Raw genomic sequence first — 19,750 nt, forward strand, 5'->3', positions numbered from 1 at the left:
ACTTTATTTGTACGTCCGTATGACTCTGAAACTCGGAAAAATCCGTATAATTTAGGGACTACAGGTTGACATGAAAACCACCGAAAAGCTGTGTTCACCGCGGGGACACATTCGGCTATTCGAGATTTTTTTTTTTTACCGATGATGAACGATGCGTAAAAAAAAAAAATTTGACCGATGCACCTGCATCGGTCCAAACCGGTCTGGATCCGGGCCTGATCCTGTAGAACTTTGTACCGAAAATGTCCATTCAAAAGTTCGGCGTTTTTTTGCATTTTGTTTTGTTGTGCATTGCATAGCCTGTACTTTTCTCGATCTTCGTGTCGTTTTCTGTGTGAACTCAGCTATCAGCAGGAAGCAGCAGCATAAGCTCGCCCCCGACTGACGCTTTCAAAATAAAAGGCAATGAGCAACAGTCATAAAAGGCTTAACACCCCCCCCCCCCCCAAAAAAAACCGCAGCGTTAAGGGGAGGAACAAAATTGTCGGCGATAATGACCTCAATAATTAATGCAACGTTAGCGCGTTAACGTTGCCCAGCCCTAAAAAAACCATATATAAAACATATAGCAAACATATATTTATTTTATACATATGTCAGGCTCTTTACTGACTTTGCATTCATTGAGCCTGTTAGTTTTCTCTGTTTTCCATTTGGGAAAATAAAGATGTGGATTGTATAAAGTCCAAAGTGGCGTCACTCTTCAACCTGGATAGCTGTGCTATTGAAGATGTGATCCTCACACTGAAAAATGACACTGACCTCAAATGCAGAGCAACACCTGACATGAATGTCCAATTCTGGAATTTAATGCAGAAAGAAAAGCACCCCAACCTCAGACAAACTGCACAGAATATAACTGCACTTTTTAAATCAACATATTTGTGAGTCTGCCTTTTCACATAAAATACAGATCCACCATGACTGATGACCACCTTACAGGTTTTTTGGTTACACATGGAGCCACCCCTGCTCTGCCATTTTATGTATGACTGAGTTAATCGTGAATCAGTGCAGACAGCGTCCTCAACATGGCAACACACAGACGTTGCATGCAGGGGGAACATTTGCTTGTTGCCGATTTCTCATTTTCCCAAACTTCTGCTAGTTGTGATGGATCGGGAATTGTCACCTGATAGCTGTCAGTGAAGACATAGTATTTCTTAACAGTCTCCATTTGTATACTTTAGTTCTTACTAAGGGGCATTTTTTAGCACGCGTGCATAAGCTAGGGCCAGAGTTTTTTCTTCTGCTTCCCATCTATTTTGTAGTCCAGTTTTTTGCAAAATTCTTTCAGAATGCTGACTTTCCAGTACTCAAAATCTTCAGTATTTACGCCGCTTGTAGTGCAGGGCTGTACGCTTAGCTTTTTCACTAGGAGCACAGGTGCTCCTAAATGAAAAAATTTAGGAGCACAGATAAAAATTTAGGAGCACTGTGAAATTTCTTGATACAATTTTATTATTAACGCAAAGACAAATACTGTACAGAGAGTACCTTTTCCACACACACATGCACATTTTATATGATTCTATTGTTGTATTTATTTCATTGTTTTTTACTTCCTTTTCTATCGTTATTTACATCATTGCTTTTGTCCATTTCATTACTTTTTGCTGTGTATTTCTTGTATTATTTTAAACCCTCACACACACAACATCCCGGTCCCACTTTTTATACTCAGGTCATCTGCTACGCTTAGCTACATTCAACCAACGGTCCACAGCACACACACACACGCACACACACACACACACACACTCGTCGATTTGTACAGATGTGGGAATGGTTTTCTCTATGGGATATGCAGTGGTCCCTCGTTTATCGCGGGAGTTACGTTCTAAAAATAGCCCGCGATAGGCGAAATCTGCTAAGTGGCCAGCGTTATTTTTTTTACAATTATTATAGATGTTTTAAAGCTGTAAAACCCCTCAATACACACTTTATACACTTTTCTCAATCAGGCATGAACATTTTCTCACTTTTCTCTCGAGTGTAAACACTCTCAAAGTTCAAACCTGAGTAGAAAAATCCCGGCCCCCCCACTCCCCAATTCAAGGGGGTACCTATGCTTGTTCCCCATGTTGAAAATATACCCCCTATCTAGGGAAAACCTTCAGACAATCACCCCCCACGGGCTTTTTTGCATGATATTTTTTTATAATTTTATTTTTTACTGGGGTCTGACGAAAAACAACCCCCTTTTTAGAAATTCTCGGGAGATGGTTTAAAAATAGGGCTGCCACAAACGACTATTTTGACAGTCGACTAGTCAACAAATATTTTTGCAATTAGTCAACTAGTTGGATCATACATAATTTCCTAAATTAAGGTCTGCAGCATTTTCAGAGAAACGTCAGGATGAAAACGAACATTTCCAAATCAGTGACTATTTCTTAGACTTCATTTACATCAATAATTCAGAAATACAAACAGTGTGGTACTTTATAGTAAACCTGTGTCAGGTAGGCAGTTCTCAAAAACTAAATGTCCATGCTGGAAGGAGACAAGTGAGGGAGGCCACCATGACACAACTCTGCAACATTTTTATTTTTATCTTCATTTTACTTATAGTCCCAACTTTTTCTGATTTGTGGTTGTTTCTGTTGCATTTCTGAAATTACAGAACTGCTATAAAGAAAAGTGTGAACATTTTAATGTGTTTTAAAACTTTGTGGCGCAAATGCAAACACCAAACTCTTATAAAGAGGAGCGAGAAGATTCTTATAAACAGACACGCAGAACACAATGCGCATGCTCTTCCTTCGCGGTGTCGTGACCGGCTGCTTGATGAGGCCGCGGAACACAATGCACTGTAAAAAAGCACACAAAATTGGACAAAAAAAAAAATCAGCAAAACAGCGAGGCCGCGAAAGGTGAACCGCGTTATAGCGAGGGACCACTGTATTTATTTTAGGAGCAAAATGCGAATGAAAGGATTGAAATACATTCTCGCATACGTGCGCCCGATTTATTTTTTTCCTTGCACAATCAAATTTTAGGCGCAATATGCGAGCAAAACGCTCGCCCTGTACAGCCCTGTAGTGTGTTTTTGGTAGATGTGAACTGTGTCCAGGCCCAGTATGCACCACGCACGCCGAGATGCTGAACTGACTTACTGCATCACAGCCCATGTATTTACACGTATCATATTGTTTTATAAAAAACGATGTCCACCCCAAATGACAATCAATTTTCAATCAACTTTTTTATATAGCGCCAAATCACAACAAACAGTTGCCCCAAGGCGCTTTATATTGTAAGGCAAGGCCATACAATAATTATGTAAAACCCCAACGGTCAAAACGACCCCCTGTGAGCAAGCACTTGGCTACAGTGGGAAGGAAAAACTCCCTTTTAACAGGAAGAAACCTCCAGCAGAACCAGGCTCAGGGAGGGGCAGTCTTCTGCTGGGACTGGTTGGGGCTGAGGGAGAGAACCAGGAAAAAGACATGCTGTGGAGGGGAGCAGAGATCGATCACTAATGATTAAATGCAGATTGGTGCATACAGAGCAAAAAGAGAAAGAAACAGTGCATCATGGGAACCCCCCAGCAGTCTAAGTCTATAGCAGCATAACTAAGGGATGGTTCAGGGTCACCTGATCCAGCCCTAACTATAAGCTTTAGCAAAAAGGAAAGTTTTAAGCCTAATCTTAAAAGTAGAGAGGGTGTCTGTCTCCCTGATCTGAATTGGGAGCTGGTTCCACAGGAGAGGAGCCTGAAAGCTGAAGGCTCTGCCTCCCATTCTACTCTTACAAACCCTAGGAACTACAAGTAAGCCTGCAGTCTGACAATGCACACACTTACTTTTGGGACCACTCCAGATTCATACCAGACTTCAGAGAGAAGGCTGAGAGCATCTCCTGCTGTGGTGCAGTAAGAGTTGGGACAGGGCTCGAAGATGGGGTTGGGGCAGGAGCCACAAAGGCTCGGCGAATCTCCTCGGTTGTAGCCAATCGGATGAACAGTTGGTCATTCACAATGCACAAACTGTAGAACAAAGACAGTACAGAAAACAACACGTGAGGCTTCAGGATTTCGACAGTTACCATCACAGTCATTTTCACATGAGAAATGCGCAGGTCTATGAGTGATTCACAGGAACCAATGCGACCTAATTGTACATACCCAGAATTCCCTGCAGGGACTGTGATGAAAACGCGAGAGAAAGCCAATGTGGAGTCTCGTGATTTTCCATCCACCGCAACTAAAAAACAGATCGTTCACAAATCAGCAGCAGCCTCCTTGCAGAATTTGGGTTACAAAAGAGTACTGCTTGAACAGGGGGGAGGGGGAGAGATCCTACACTGTCCTTTGACCTACACATTAGGGATATTATGAGGAATGCTTTCTTCCACCTACAAAATATAGCAAAGATTCCTCCCATCCTGTCTATGGCTGACAGAGAGACCCTCCTCCATGCATTTGTTTCTTCTAGATTGGACTACTGCAATGTTCTATTTTCTGGTTTACCACGGTCCAGCATTAAGAGTCTCCAACTGGTTCAAAACACTGCTTCCAGACTCTTGACATGAAGCAGAAAATTTGACATTACACCCATTTTGGCATCTCTTCACTGGCTTCCTGTCTCTATGAGATCAGATTTTAAGGTTCTGCTATTAACCTATAAATTTATTCACAGACTAGCACCTCCCTATTTAGCTGACCTAGTCAAGCCCTACATACCGGCCCGGGCTCTACGTTCTCAGAGTGCAGGACTACTTTGTGTCCCTGGGGTGAATAAAAAGTCTGCAGGCCACAGCGTCTTCTCTCATCCTGCCCCTGATGTGTGGAATGATCTCCCTGCGCCAATAAAACTGTCAGATTCTGTGGAGACTTTCAAGTCCAGACTAAAGACGCATTTATTCTCCCTTTCGTATGTCTAAGATACTGGCATATTACGGTACTACGCTTCCTACCCTTTTAAATTCATTTTATTAGTAAACAGAGCAGGTCTCAGCCTCAACTTTAAAGTCTGGGTCTGTTAGTGAAGCTTAGGGGTAGTGGCCGGCGATCACCTTACTATTCAGTTGCAATTCATTGTCATTTAGATAGCACCAAATCACAAAAGATTGTCTCAAGGCGCTTCACACAAGTAAGGTCTAACCTTACCAATCCCCAGAGCAAGCACACAGGTGACAGTGGTAAGGAAAAACTCTCTGAGGAAGAAACCTTAAGCAGACGAGACTCAAAGGGGTTACCCTCTGCTTGGGCAATGCTACTGACACAAATTAGAAAACAATATAGAGGAATGTTGCCGGAGCACAGGACAGGAGGGTCTCCAAAGCAGACACCACATCCATCTTTGGATGGAGCCGCACCTCAAAGAAAGACAGACAGACAGACAGACAGAGAGAGAGAGCGAGAGAAAGAGAGAAAATCAGGCACCAGAAAGACAAGAAATACAGTATAATTTGTCAGCATTAAACAAGAAAAACAGGAAATACTAAAGTGATTGCCGGCCACTAGCCCTAAGCATCACTAAAAGAGCCAGAATTTACATGAAGTTGAGGCCGTAGCCCGCTCCATTTCCAAATAAAATGAATTAAAAGAGTAAAAAGCATAGTAACATATTATGCCAGTATGCTAGCCATACGAAAGGAAAGTGTGTCTTAAGTCTGTACTTGAAAGTCTCTACAGAATCTGACTTTTATTGACGCAGGTAGATCATTCCTCAGAACAGGGACACGATAAGAGAAAGCTCTGTGACCCGCAGACTTTTTATTCACCCTAGGGACACAAACTAGTCCTGCACCCTGAGAACACAAAGCCCAGACCGCTACGTAGAGTTTAATTAGGTCAGCTAAGTAGGGAGGTGACAGTCCGTGAACAATTTATTAGACAGGGCTGTGAAATGAAAATTGTGGAATCTGAGCTGAGGAAAATTTGCAGGGGGGCTTGGGGGGTGGCACAGGCCCCCAGGAGCCAGAGTCTAGGGCCCTGTGGGGCCCCAGAATTGAATTTTTTATCTAATGACACTCTTTCAGCATCTCCTGGAAGAACAAATCTCAAAATTAGTGGACATTTAAATGATCCTATATTCAACCTTTTATTTGACCTGTCAAGGACAATGTTGAAATAACAGAATATGACATGGAAGAAGGACCTGGAATGATTTTCCTTTTAATTGTAAACCAAATTATGCATTAACTCAGAACAGATAAACTTACATGAAATTCATGAAGACTGAAAAGACTGTTAAAGCATTTCAAAAACCACAGCTAAAGCTTGAAAAATATTTGGAAAATCATGGTAAAATATCAATAACATAGCTTATAGTAAAAAGTCACATATTCTTGTGTAAATTCATGCAGCCTAAATCCATTCAAAGCCACAATGTCTTTTTTACAATGAAAGAGAGTCTAGATTAATAATAAAGTCTTATAATCTTGTCTAAAATCCTGTTTGAACAGCAGAATGTTTACTTTCCAGAGAGAGAAAAATTCTTACCGTGATTCCTGATGGCACAGGTCGCTTTTCCCTTTTCTTTTATCTTTCAGGTGTGTTGATGAAGCCAACAATGATTCCACACATTCTTGTCCTTATAAGACTTTTTTAAACCATCTTTCTCGCCATCTTCTCTCTGTCCGACGTCGGTCCGTGACACAGACATGCTGCAAAATTCTTACTTTACAAATTTGAAAGCTCTAAAAGTTTGGGATGTCCACATGCTATGTTTATCTTAAGCATCACACAAGAGCCACACAGCGTCGCCGCAGCAACCAACCAGTCCCGCTTTACGACAACTGTCGTAACAGACAGGCTTTGAGTGCCATTTTTCCTCCTCGAAACTCCGCGGATCCGGGGAAACTGATTTGTATCTGTAACACATATATCAGTGTCCGCGGACTTATAAAACTTACACGATGTCGTAAAAAAAAGAGAACGCTTTGCAATAAGCATTTTAAAAACTCAGTAATGATCACACTTAAAGAGTACAACACTAACACCCCTTGCCCCCCATGATGAAATCCGCGGAATCCCGCAGAGTTTTCACAGCCCTGTATAGACTACCGTAGTAGCAGAACTTAAAATCTGATCTCACAGGGACAGGAAGCCAGTGAAGAGATGCCAAAATGGGTGTAATATTTCTTCTGCTTTCCTGTTGCTTAATGCTGATGAATTCTACCTTAAGTATGATTTTTCTGGCCAACTGATTCCGTTTTCTTTTTCTCTCTGTCCGAGATGCAGCTGGATTGGATGATTACTGTGGCGGATGCGGGACAGACTCTGCTGTAGGAACAGATCCAGCAAGTGGCTTGATGAACCCCTCCCCAACCCCCTCCCCCGATGGTGGACTGGATGCCTGTACTGACTCTCACCAGTTCTTGTTGTGTTGTGTTCTGTATTGTAAACCATTTTGGTAGAATGGCCTAAGCAGTGGGTCACCCACCACCCAAGCCCCCCTGCAGTTTTTCCTTACCACTGTCACCTGTGTGCTTGCTCTAGGGGTTGGTAAAGTGACACCATACTTGTGTGAAGAGCCTTGAGGCAGCTTTGTTGTGATTTGGTGCTATATAAACTAAAAAAAATAATTAATTACAGAGAGGGAGAGAGAGAGAAAAGCAACTCACCTTCTTTGAAAAATCCATTCACTGTGAACGACAGTAGGGTGTTCTGAAAACAAAACATTTGGCAGAATGAATATGGATTTTTACAGTAGTGGCAAAGGCTCACCGCAAGCCCTGGCTGAAAACCCAAACGTGAACTCACTGTGTAGGTGTTTACGTCAACAGTAAAGGAGGCAGTGTCATGCTGGGTTTTGGGCAACTCGTTGAGGAAAGCCACCACGTTTAAACGTGTGTGCTTCAGCAGGCGAAACCGCATTGCTGTTGGGAGAAACAGAAAGATTAGTCATTTCAAATCAAAGGGGTGGTGGGTGTTGTGAACAATTCAAAATGCCACGGCAAGTCTGCAGCAACACAGCCAAACTCACTGGGGTCTTTGACACGCTTAAGGTTCCGACTGTCTTTGTGGTACTCTCCCAGACTGGATCTACAGACACATAAGTAAGAGGCAGAGGCAGCAGAGTTAGTGCAAGCAAGAATAGTTGGCTAATCCATCTGTCATCACCCTAATCCAATACCATGTTATGGATGTGTGTGTTCTTACCTCGATGGGTTTAGGGAGGAGTACGGTGTTGTGAGGGACAAAGATGCTCCATCATGGTAAGCATCCAGTAGAGGCTGCCTGTTTCCTGAGTCGTATATATTGTAGTACCTGCATCATGGTCACATGCCAGTTTGTGAACTAATTAAGTACTCGCTAGCTGGGTCACAGAGAAGTACACTGAGCTCATAATTTAATATTATCTTGAGACATGCAACTGGTCACACAATTTAAATAAAGAGCCTACTCTCAAAAGTGTTCTCTTTTCAGATAAAACCTGAGCTGTGGATGTAAAAATAAAAACAGCCAAAACTTACTGCTGCAAGAAGCGAAGGATGAGTGCCTTGATTTCATCAGAGCCAAAACAGCTGCCCTAAATTTTCAAATGGTAAAAAAAAGAGAGAAAAAAAGAAGAAAACAAAAACTGTGAAGGCTACTCTGAAGAATGATAAAACCATACTAATGAAATTACAATCAACATGATAAAAATAAAATCAAGAAGAGGTTACAGCTCATGCACTAAAACATACCTTGCAAGGTGGGATGGCAGTGAGGGTTTCTACATCAAATCCAATGGGAGGCGGGAGGTCATGACCATCCTATAAAACACACAAGGAGACATGAAAACTAAAACCCCAGAAAGGCATCAACCTACTAATCACAGCCAATTCCATTATTGCATCCACCAACCTAAAGAATTTATTAAGAATTTTGTGTAATGTTTACTGTGAAGCAACATGGACTTAAGTGTTGAGTGCAAGCTTGGAAATTAAGGACCTTCACTTTTAAACCTCTAGACGACCAAAGTAGGAGCTGTGTCTGCATTCTGCGTGTCACATCAGATCTGTTTCCCAGGAGGTGTTGGATCCTATTAGGGCTGCCTACTGTCAACAATTCTATTTGTGATTTTCCTTAACAGGATTTCAAGGCGCAGTCAGGGATTGAATGGTGTCCAGTTGGTGACCTCAGAATTGCATCTCTGCTTTTTGCAGATGATGTGGTGCTGTTGCCTTCATCAGACAGTAGCCTCCAATGTGCACACGCAGATTCGAGGTCAAGTGTGAAATGACTGGGATGAGGATCAGCACCTCTAAATGTGAGACCACGTTCCTCTGTCATAAAAGGATGGGTTATCTCTTCTAGATCATGGGAGAGTTACTACCCCAGTTGGCGCAGTTCAAGTTAACTCAGCATCTTATTCACAAAATTAGGAATGAACATAGAGAAGCAGCACAGCCTGGACGGTTTGGAGACAAAGTCAGAAAGGCGAGACTGAAATGGTTTGGACATGTGCAGAGGAGGGACCCAGGGTATATCAGGAGAAGGATGCTGAGGATGGAGCCAGAAAACAAGAGAAAAGAGAGGCCAAAGAGGAAGTTTATAAATGTGCTGAGGGAGGATATGCAGGTAGTTGGTCTGACAGGGGAAGATGAAGAGGACAGAGTGAAATCAATCAATCAATCAATCAATTTTATTTATATAGCGCCAAATCATAAACAGTTGCCCCAAGGCGCTTTATATTGTAAGGCAAGGCCATACAATAATTACGTAAAAACCCCAATGGTCAAAACGACCCCCTGTGAGCAAGCACTTGGCGACAGTGGGAAGGAAATGGAAACGAATGATCTGCTGTGGTGACTCCTAACAGGAGCAGGCAAAAGAAGAAGAAACACTACACAAACTTAGGAGTTTGTAGATAGAGAGACTAAAGAGCTCAGAATCTTAAGTTCTTAAAGGTGTTGCACACAGCAGAAAAGACTCTGCAACGGTCCAGGTGACAGTGAAGCTGAATCAGTCGGCTGGAGAAAGTGTCCCGTTGTATGTCCAGTAGGTGGTGGTGGAGAGGGTGGTCCTGGTTAACAATGATAGAGAGCATTTACTTAACATTAAAATGGCCTTGTGCTGGCTTGATCACTTTGGAAGACAAATTACAAGAAATTCACTAAAGCATTATCTTTTGCATTCTAAAACTGTATTCTGAAGTAAACAACCACCAAATGTTTTGTGGTAAATATACTGGCAGTTGTGCTTTCAAAATTTGAAGGTAGAAGTTTTATAAATTACACAGACCAAAACTTGTTGCTGACAGATTAGGGGCGGGACAAAACAGCCATCTGACACTGACAAAAAGCGACGGCTGCTGCTGAAGGACAACAAATTAGAATAACCATGCCAAAGAGACTCGATCATACTCTCATTTCGGAAATCCAATTCATATTTTTGCAAAAATCTGATAAATGTTCAAATTATGACGTACAATAAAGAGTGACTGATGCACGCACAGATGGAGTGCAATTCTATACCCAACCTTTTTGCTGAAATAGCGATGGGATGTGGCTAACCATTTTAAGTTTTGTTTTTTAAAGGTTGGTGAACTGGGCCCTGCGTGATTTTTTTTATCCCTCTCTCTGTGATTCAGCCAATGCATTTCAGCTGGAGGTTGAACATGCAAGCCTCACAGTCAGTTTATTATTATTATTATTATTATTATTTGAGTTACCATGTTTGTGAAGTGTTGTGTGTTGCCCAAAAAGTGAAAATTAAAAAGCGGAACACTCAGTTCGAGGCTGAGCAAAACACAGAAGGAAGAGTGGACTTCTTCTAGAGACTGTCAGTGTGGCCGGGATGGAGCTGTGTGAGGGCAGTGCTGAGCCGCTCACACCGGCAGCTCCTGCAGCAAATAATGAAACTCCCCAAATTGGGACCGTCCCATGAGGATGTTGTGAACCCAGGGACGGTGCCGCTGGCGACGTTTGTCAGCTTTCCACAACAAATAGAGCACAGCAACTCGCTCAGTGTGTGAGAGTTATAAAATGCAGGGAAAACAAAGACAACACACTGGAAATTGTTTTTTCCTCATTTATTCCTTTATTGGTTCATTCTACTGGTGCTTATAGTTGATAAAACTTGGATAAAGTTACTTGCACCAGTGCTAGTGCAGCATATAATTACGTGCACTGCTCGAATAATACGTGCACAAACTAGCACATGCACGTACTAATTTGACCCCTGAGATGAGATCTCTGTAATAAAAACCTGAGTAAGTACAGTAAAACTTGTCTAACCCGTCATCATATAAACCGGATATTAGCACTCACTGGACAAACAAATGTCCCAATATTTTGTTGCTGACACGGGACAAAACGTCTGTCCAACCACAATACGATTCCATTAAAAACTCCTCATGTGTACCGGACAGAGCAGTCTGGACATGCACAGTAACAGAGGTACAAAACTAAAGTTCGGACACTGACACTGGTTCGAGGAAAGCGGGTACCGTATTTCCTTCATTAAAATACGGACCATTAATTTTTTCCAAACCGTGCTCAGACAAGGAACCCGCAGTCTGATGGGCACCTGCTAAGTAAATCAGACACAGCAAAAGGCTGTGATATGCCACTTTTACGGTTTCACTCCTTCCTCTCCCGTCATATTTTAAACGTTTTTTGCAGTGTGCACTAGGGTTATGACAAATCTCAAATTTATTAGCCTGGGGTTATAAATGATGAACTTTTTCCTAAAACTCACAAAAATGACTTTGGTTTTGCCAGACCTTGAAAAAACCTCCCGCACCTAAGACAGTTTATTTCACATTAAAACACCTAGCGGCTCAAACACTCTTTATAACATGTCAGTTTTACATACAATACACATGAGGAATACATGAAAATGAGTACATATAGCATTTGTCGTGTTTTTAATAGTGTTTCAGATTTGTGTATTAGTGTTAATAAATTTGCTGCTAAGATTTGTCTGTTTTGCAAGTAGAACAAACCTCCTCCATCAACCTTACAGCTCTCTCAGCTACTATGAGTAGAGAAGCATTTCACAGCTTTGGGACACTTAAGTTTGGATATTGCTGACAGCAGGACTTCATAATCTGTCTCTGAATAGTGTTGGTTAGAAAACCAGGCCCGCGACCATGTAGTTGCAATGAAATCGCAACATAATCTGTCTCTGAATAGTGTTGGTTAGAAAACCAGGCCCGCGACCATGTAGTTGCAATGAAATCGCAAGTTACCCCCAGCTGTTCTCGCCACTTTGCAAGAAGGAAAAATGCAATAAGTGCTAAAATTCCTCGTGAGTTCCACCTGGCACTGTGAAGTGTTGGCAGCTTGTGCCATTTGATGTGAGGCCATTTTCCCTCCATTTTGTAAAACTTGTATGCTTCACAAAGCTCAAAAAGGAATTTAAAATCATGTCTCCAGCCAAGGTTCTCATATTCTGGTATCACGTCTGTGCCCATGTGTGCATTTTGCAAATCATCATACTGTTCCAAAATCTCATCAATAAACTTGTAGTTAATGTTAGGTGACTGTGACCGTATAGGAAAAAAGAAGTCCAACACATGTCGCAGAACAAGATCAAGAATGTGGTGTTGGCAGCCGATGTATTGAGGTTCATCGAATCCCTTGTGTTGAAATGTTCTCTGAAGCCTGGCTACAACACCATTTTTGTGACCAGTATTGACTGCTGTTGTGTCAGAGATGATCATCTGAATACTGTTCCATGCATTGTACTCATCAAGCAGGTCCTATCTTGGTATATAGATGTCTGCAGTGGTTCTACTGTCACAAGCCAAAATGCCAAGTTGTAATGTTCTTCTGTCATTTTTCAAGTACACAACTTGGTACTCCTTATTGTCAATTTTCTTACCATCAAAATGCAAACAAAATGTCTCTTCAGAGATCAGTTCCATGAGGCTGTTCTTAACTTGTTCTGCATCTGATTGTTTGACGCCAGACAACAGACTGTGATGGTGTTGGGACACTAACTCCATCTTCAGCCAGACTTTGAAGCACCTGTGACGCTTTTCTGGTTGACAAAGAGTGTCAAGTTTGGAAGCAGACTTTGTTGAGTGGCATGTTCATGTTTATCTATAAATGGACTGCATTTATATAAATGGTAAATGGACTGCATTTATATAGCGCTTTTCCATCTGCATCAGACACTCAAAGCACTTTATAATTATGCCTCACATTCACCCCAATGTCAGGGTGCTGCCATACAAGGCGCTCACTACACACGGGGAGCAATAGGGGATTAAAGGCCTTGCCCAAGGGCCCTTAGTGATTTTCCAGTCAGGTGGGGATTTGAAACCATGATCTTCTGGACTCAAGCCCAACACCTTAACCACTAGACCATTACCTCCCCCATAATCTATTTTACCTTTATTTTTTATTTCTTTTAATTATTGTTTAATAATATATTTTAGTAATATTTATTTGTATATATTTTCTTGTTATTTCTTGATCCTTGTTAATTCTTTTCTTGTTACGTTATTTTTAAATAGTACTGTGTAAACTCGTGTATTTTTAAAAGTGATGTGGTGCTAGGTGCGGGAGGTTTTTTTCATGATCCAATGAAATAAACTTCAAAAAAGTTCATCAAATGCAACATCAGGAAAATGAAAGTTTTGAAAAAAGTTTTGTAGTCATAACCCTAGTGTGCACACTGGTTACATTTTGAACATGGATCAAATATGTTTGGAAAAGTCCAGAAAAACTTTGCAACACGGAGTTGCTCAAATGACCCACAATTCATGGCGAAAACTGTACATTTTACATTTGGTTTGGAGGTTGGTGATTGTAGAAAAAAAAGAGCTTGTTGAGGGAAAAATTAATCCAGAGAAATGGCATAAAGATGCGATAGAGAATTTTAAAGCTGTCACTTTTCAGACTGCACCTTGTCAGTGGGAAAACAATTTTAAAAATGTACTCTGGAGCCCTTCTTTTTGTACAACTGTATGCACAGCAATGAAACACCATGTTGCTATAATTTGTGTAGACAGTCGTAAATGAAGCAAAAGAGCACACCTGCTAAACACAAGGTTCAATAACACCGGTCAATAACACTTCTCTACGAGAGTCAAGCCAGAAGTCAGACTACCACAGCAAGAAATTTAGCTGAGGAAGCTTCTGCGATTAGAAGCAAAACGTCCTCGCGTCAAGCAACCCAGTCCAGTCTTAAGATTCAAGCTTCTTTACTACTGGTCAACAAAAGTTTTTTCTTTCTTGCATCGACTTTAAGAACCGATTTAGAATAATTTTGGGATGCTGAAATTGAATCTGAGCTCAGTTTTCCTCTATCACATCATGTTTTTTGCAGTCTGCAAAAGCTGCTCATTCACTCACAAGTTTGACACCACTAATTATGCACGAATGCAGCTTCAAAAGCATAGTTTTTAAACCAGGTTCACGAAATGTGAACAAAGAGCTGTAATGTCATTTGTGGCGCCGAAGAGGTGCACAAGACTGCAGCTTTTGCTTCAATGTTTGGTTTTGGTATGAAAACCGGCAGATTTCACTTTTAACAAGAGATTTTGTCATGGAAAGCTGTGCGGAGGCTCCGCGCGTAAAGACCGATTTGCTTTGGAAGCGAGACAACGGAACACCTCCGTTTCGGCATGTCAGAGGACAAGTTTAGACATGTCCAGCTCTCCACAATTTCTCTGATACTTACTGGACTGGTAAGCATTGAAAGCCGAGATAGGCATGTCCAAACTTGTCCTCTGACACGCCGAAACGGAGGTGTTCCGTTGTCTCGCTTCCAAAGGGAATCGGTCTTTACGCGCGAAGCCTCCGCGCGGCTTTCCATGACAAAATCTCTTGTTAAAAAAGTGAAATCTGCCGGAAAATGGCTGATGTCCAGCTTTTGTGATAACCAGCGAAAGAGCACACGACGGTCTCGTATCCACAGAGCCATCCGTTTAGAAATGGTCCGGTGGCTTGTGCCGCGTCATCGCAGCTCGGAGCGCGGCGCGCCGAGCATCCTTAAAGGGGTCCTTAAAGCTGTAGTAACAGACCTTATTCTCTGTGAAGCCCGTAAAATTTTCACCGAAAGCAGATAAATTTTTCGAATGGTTTCCAGGTGCCAGTCTCTAACAGCTTCTGAAAAAATTCTGATGGAAAAAAAGTCCTTTTCATTCTGCCATTTCCAGACAATGAAAATCCAACGAGGGGGCGGGACCACTCCTTCCCAAGGCGTGCTCACAGGCGAATGACGTAACCGACAGGCGTGGAAAAACTCACGCATGCGAGGGTTCAAGCATGTCTGACGTAAAAACATATGAATGAAATCCATATAGGTTTTGAAAAAAATAAAAAGGGCTGTTACTTTATTGACAGACCTCGTAAACATACTTTATAACACCATTTGTCCTTAATTAAAGCACACAAACTGTGACATCAAATCCACTCCACTTATGTGTGCTTCTACTGCAGTTTTTCTTATTGTTTGTTTTATCTTTTTGAGGTACCTGGCTGCTATGACAACTGAAATTTCTCTTCGAGGATTAATAAACTTTCATCTATCTTTATTTTGCCCATGTAATATTCTACGATGACTGATAAGAAGTAGGTGTGATTGAGAGACAAAACGTTTCTGCACAGAAATGTACCAAATCAGAAGTAAACATTACTTCAAAATTGTTCTACAGTATTTACATTGTGAAACTCAAATAACTTATACTTCCACAAAATACAACAGAAATTATTCTCTATGAATATAACCAAAGCAGACTCTGCCTTCCTTCTATGACTCAACGCACGTAGTTTTAAAGATACATGTTGCTTCAAATGAGCTTGTTTTCTTTTATTTCTAAAGCCGAGGCATGGTGGCCACTAAGGCCGCTGTTGCTTATAGTAAGTCTACAGAAAGAAAACTTCAGAGGATTAAAAAATTCAAATGTATACTTACAAGTTTAAGAATCCTGGGAAGTCGCTCGCGAACAGCACTAGAACAGGAGTAAAAATAAAAATCAAGAGTGGTCAGGATATCATCAGAAACTGAAACAAGCATCTAAGTATTCCAACTATGTGTACTGTGCACTTAAGTTGTTCCGACTACATTTGCAGCTGTGTGTGTGCATTAGGCTGATCTGTGTCAAACGTGCTGCCTCAGAGAAGCAGAAGACCACTGTGCTGGTTGGCAACTGCAAAACTGTATCAACGCCTCAGTGTATACAGTGGAGAACCAAGCATTACAGACCAATAGCAAATGGCAACAAAATGTCTCAAATATCAAAAGACAAGTATTTACTGAGAAAACATTCATTCATTTATACAGCAATGTTTTAGTCTGATAGCAAGTTATGTTATCACACTGTGGCTTCTTAATTTCCTGTTTTCCATAGGGATGCAAATGTATGTGCAAATTTTTCCTCCACATACACCTTGAATCAGACAATACAAAACACACAAGTACAATGTGTTTAGTTCATGAAACTGATAGGATCCTTGTATATGCTACAATTCACTTAGCATCAGCTCTTATCTATAGGGAAATGTTTGTGCATTAATTGGTGATACAAATTTATATTTTGCAAACTGAACTATCATCATGGTAATAAAAGAAACAGAGTGGCTATACGCCCAACCGTTGGTTGAATAAAGTAAATACGCGAGCATATATGCCCAACCACAACCGACCAATGAGCGTGCTTGTAAGCTCACTTCCGGTTTCAACGCGGGAGGGAAAAGGCAGATATTTTTTGCCGGCTGCGGGAGGGTTCACACCCCGTGGAGGTTCTGTTTGATTCATCACACCCAGGGAACAGTGTCAAACTAACACCATCTTACAGCCAACAAGCAGCATTTTGTTCAAAAACTGTTTCATCATTGTTAACAGGCTTCCGTTCAAAATGCTTATGAAGTTTATTTGTTTTGATCCATTGCGGTGTTTTTGCAGTAATTAAAGACGGCGCCGTTAAACGTGTCAAACATACGCCACAATAGAGCCTTAAAACGTGGTGTAAAAAACGTAGTTTAGATGCACAAAACGTGTCAAATACATGATCATGGTTGGACGAATAAGATAAGACATATTTATCTGCCCAACGGCTGTGCATGTAACGTTCAATGTATGACTTATCTGCCCAACGATTGGGCGAATAAGGTAAGACATTATATTTTTCTGCCCAACGGTTGGGCGTATAGCCTTTGCCTAAAAGAAAATGAGAATTTCATAATAGTGGATATGCTGATATGTTATTTCTGCCCATTGTAAGTGCTGACATGGACTGTGTGCACCACACTGGGGATCCTTGCTCCTTTCCTTATTTGTCTTTTTTCAAGATAATGGAAACAACTCTCCCAAGTCTCATCTGTTGATTGGTATCAATGTACGAGAAATGCAACATTTCCATGCAGTACTAAATACTGTACAGTCTCTTCTTCCTTTCATGTACATGCTGTGCCCTGTGCCACGTCTCCCACCCAAAGGGTACTTACCAGCAGAAATACTCACCATCTCCCCAAGTATGAAGATTTACACAGATGTGACACAGGGGAGCAACACGCACACTTTTCTAGGAGCATATACATACACACATACACATGCGCGCAAAGACAATCTACAGACTGTGTTTTGTAAATCAGCAGACATCCATTTCAGCTGTAAGATATATGCACTGCTGTAAGAGGAGGTTAAAATGATAAAATCCTCTGGAGAAGCTGTTGGGACACCAGATGAGATTACAACACAAACACACAACAGCATCTTGGCCAATGCTGACCAGTCTTCACATTCAAAAGAGCTGCCACTCATTCATGTGAACAAGAAATACTGTGTCTCAGTGTCTATCTGGAAAGAAAGGCAGAGAACAGAGGTGAACAACAAAAACAGTTGCCTCAAGAGTGAGCTGCTCCCAGCTATCCCAATGCACATCTCAAAGTCTTCTCATATTGCACAAGCAAAGCATTGTGCGGTAAAAACGTCTTCAACCAGTCACCACCGATCCTATATTACCCGTTTGTCCTGCACTACAGTTTAATGCTCAGTTGTTATGGTATTTCAGTTTTTAATCTTATATATTATAGCTAAGCCTCTGGATACAGAGGGACTGAATGAACAATTTTCAGTTAACAAAACTGGTAACTTCCGCCTTGCCAAGTCAGCTTTACTGGACCAGCCACAGCCATCAGCAAACAAAGTCTTTTGACATTTTCATCCATTTGTATCACTGCAGACAAAGCTCAGTTCGATCAATTCCACTTTGGAACATTTGTTGTTAAGGGTTTCTCCACAAACTCTCTCCTTTGCATTCACTGAACAGCAAAAGCCCTTTCAGGCCAAACAAGTGTTAGAAGAGACAGACTGCTATTTCTTCTTGACCCATCACGGGCCACTGATAATGAGGCTTACGCCCCTCCACCTCAGCCCAGTGGCTTTTCCTGTGTAGTCCCATCATTCTCACTTTCTTGGTGAGTCAATACTCACAGGGACAAGGTCAAGTAATCGTGACTGTGCCTGCCTTAGGTTGTCCCGGGGTTCAAGGTGGGATCTTACCCGTCATGGGCTATCCAGCCTTCCATACTCGCCTGAGACAGGATGCCAACTGGGCAAGTGCGCCAAGAGGGGAGGGGAAACGATCACTGGCTGTGCTGTGTCCAAACATTTGCTGCCAACAGTAATGGATTGAGTCTCAAAAAATGAGAAAATTAGTAAAACTACACTGATACACTGCTTACTTGGGTTTTGTCCATGCATTTCACAGTAAGGTGGCTTTAGGTAAGTAGACTATTGAATGTTCTTTTTAGAATATGTGCTCCCATTTTCGCAGGGTTAGGGATCATATGCTTTGTGACTGCGTGTGCGGTCTTTGAGACAAATTTTAGGATGTCATCAGGGGAGTGCTGGGAACAGTATCACTTGAGAACTGTAAAAAGAAAAAAAAAGCTTGAAGACAAGTTCCACAGAGAAGAGTCGTAGCAGCTCTTGGAAGGAAATAAAGTTTATTTTGCAGAGTGAAAAGGATATGTTAATGGAAATGTTCCCATGAAAAACAAGAAAAGTATTTTAATTACTGACTGAAATAAGTCTGTGGTTTCTGTATTAGTCTCACACAGACACATCCACAGATAAAAACAGAAGAAAGATGAAGGTTAATTGGCTCGGCTTGAGCCACGATTTCATCAGAGGAACCATTTTCTGTTGAGGAAAAGGGTTTTAAGTTACTTCAGAGGCCTCACACCCACCCACACACACTTTGATGACACTGTAGTACCTGTACATATTCTCATCAGGAGCCAAGTACTGACACATTCATAGCATTTGGAAGACACAGCCCAATATATACTCAGGATTTTGTGTGTACCTGATAGTTTGGCCCAAAAGAAGCCAGAGATAGATGCAAACATTTACTGTGTGCAAACATGGGACCTATTCATAAATGATTGTTTAAACAAATGTTTACCATGTCCTTTGACTTTACAAAATTGTGTTGTGACAGTCTACTAAAAATATGAACACAGTTATCAATGAAAATTCAGTAAGGTATATCTTCTATTATACATTCCAAATCTAAGGTGGAATTCTACTAGTGTATACTAAGGTACTCCTAAATATTAAAAAAAGAGAGAGGAAGAACGAAGGGACAGAGCCACCCAGCCCAGTCTACATCTAAAATGACCTTTAGCATTACTGATGTTTGGTACATATGCACATTTGTGCTAGTATTGTAAATAGTCACACATGTATTCTGTTTAGAGATAGCGGGGTCGTGGCCAAGTGGGTAATGCACTTGATTTCAGTGTGGAAGGTTCAAACCCCACACCTGCCCATTTCTCCATGTAATGTGGAGTCGCATCATCAAGGGCATCGGCACAGAACTTGTACCAAATCAACATGCAGATCCACTTC

The 19,750-nt window shown here is 41.4% G+C and overlaps 1 protein-coding gene across 1 annotated transcript in view; it reads right to left on the bottom strand.

The window, feature by feature from the left end:
* The window catches only part of zgc:153681 (uncharacterized protein LOC751719 homolog), a 78,661-nt gene that overhangs the window by 3,457 nt on the left and 55,454 nt on the right, over nucleotides 1-19,750 (bottom strand). The window contains exons 11-19 of the mRNA XM_034181129.1: nucleotides 15,809-15,845; nucleotides 8,641-8,709; nucleotides 8,428-8,483; nucleotides 8,114-8,221; nucleotides 7,938-7,996; nucleotides 7,715-7,830; nucleotides 7,576-7,618; nucleotides 4,130-4,208; nucleotides 3,809-3,991 (exon numbers count right to left, since the gene is read on the bottom strand). Of these exons, the coding sequence (XP_034037020.1) occupies nucleotides 3,809-3,991; nucleotides 4,130-4,208; nucleotides 7,576-7,618; nucleotides 7,715-7,830; nucleotides 7,938-7,996; nucleotides 8,114-8,221; nucleotides 8,428-8,483; nucleotides 8,641-8,709; nucleotides 15,809-15,845 (750 nt within the window). The remainder of the gene's footprint in view (nucleotides 1-3,808; nucleotides 3,992-4,129; nucleotides 4,209-7,575; nucleotides 7,619-7,714; nucleotides 7,831-7,937; nucleotides 7,997-8,113; nucleotides 8,222-8,427; nucleotides 8,484-8,640; nucleotides 8,710-15,808; nucleotides 15,846-19,750) is intronic.

The sequence above is a fragment of the Thalassophryne amazonica genome, chromosome 11 (assembly GCF_902500255.1).
Source record: "Thalassophryne amazonica chromosome 11, fThaAma1.1, whole genome shotgun sequence".
Taxonomy (NCBI): Eukaryota; Metazoa; Chordata; class Actinopteri; order Batrachoidiformes; family Batrachoididae; genus Thalassophryne; species Thalassophryne amazonica.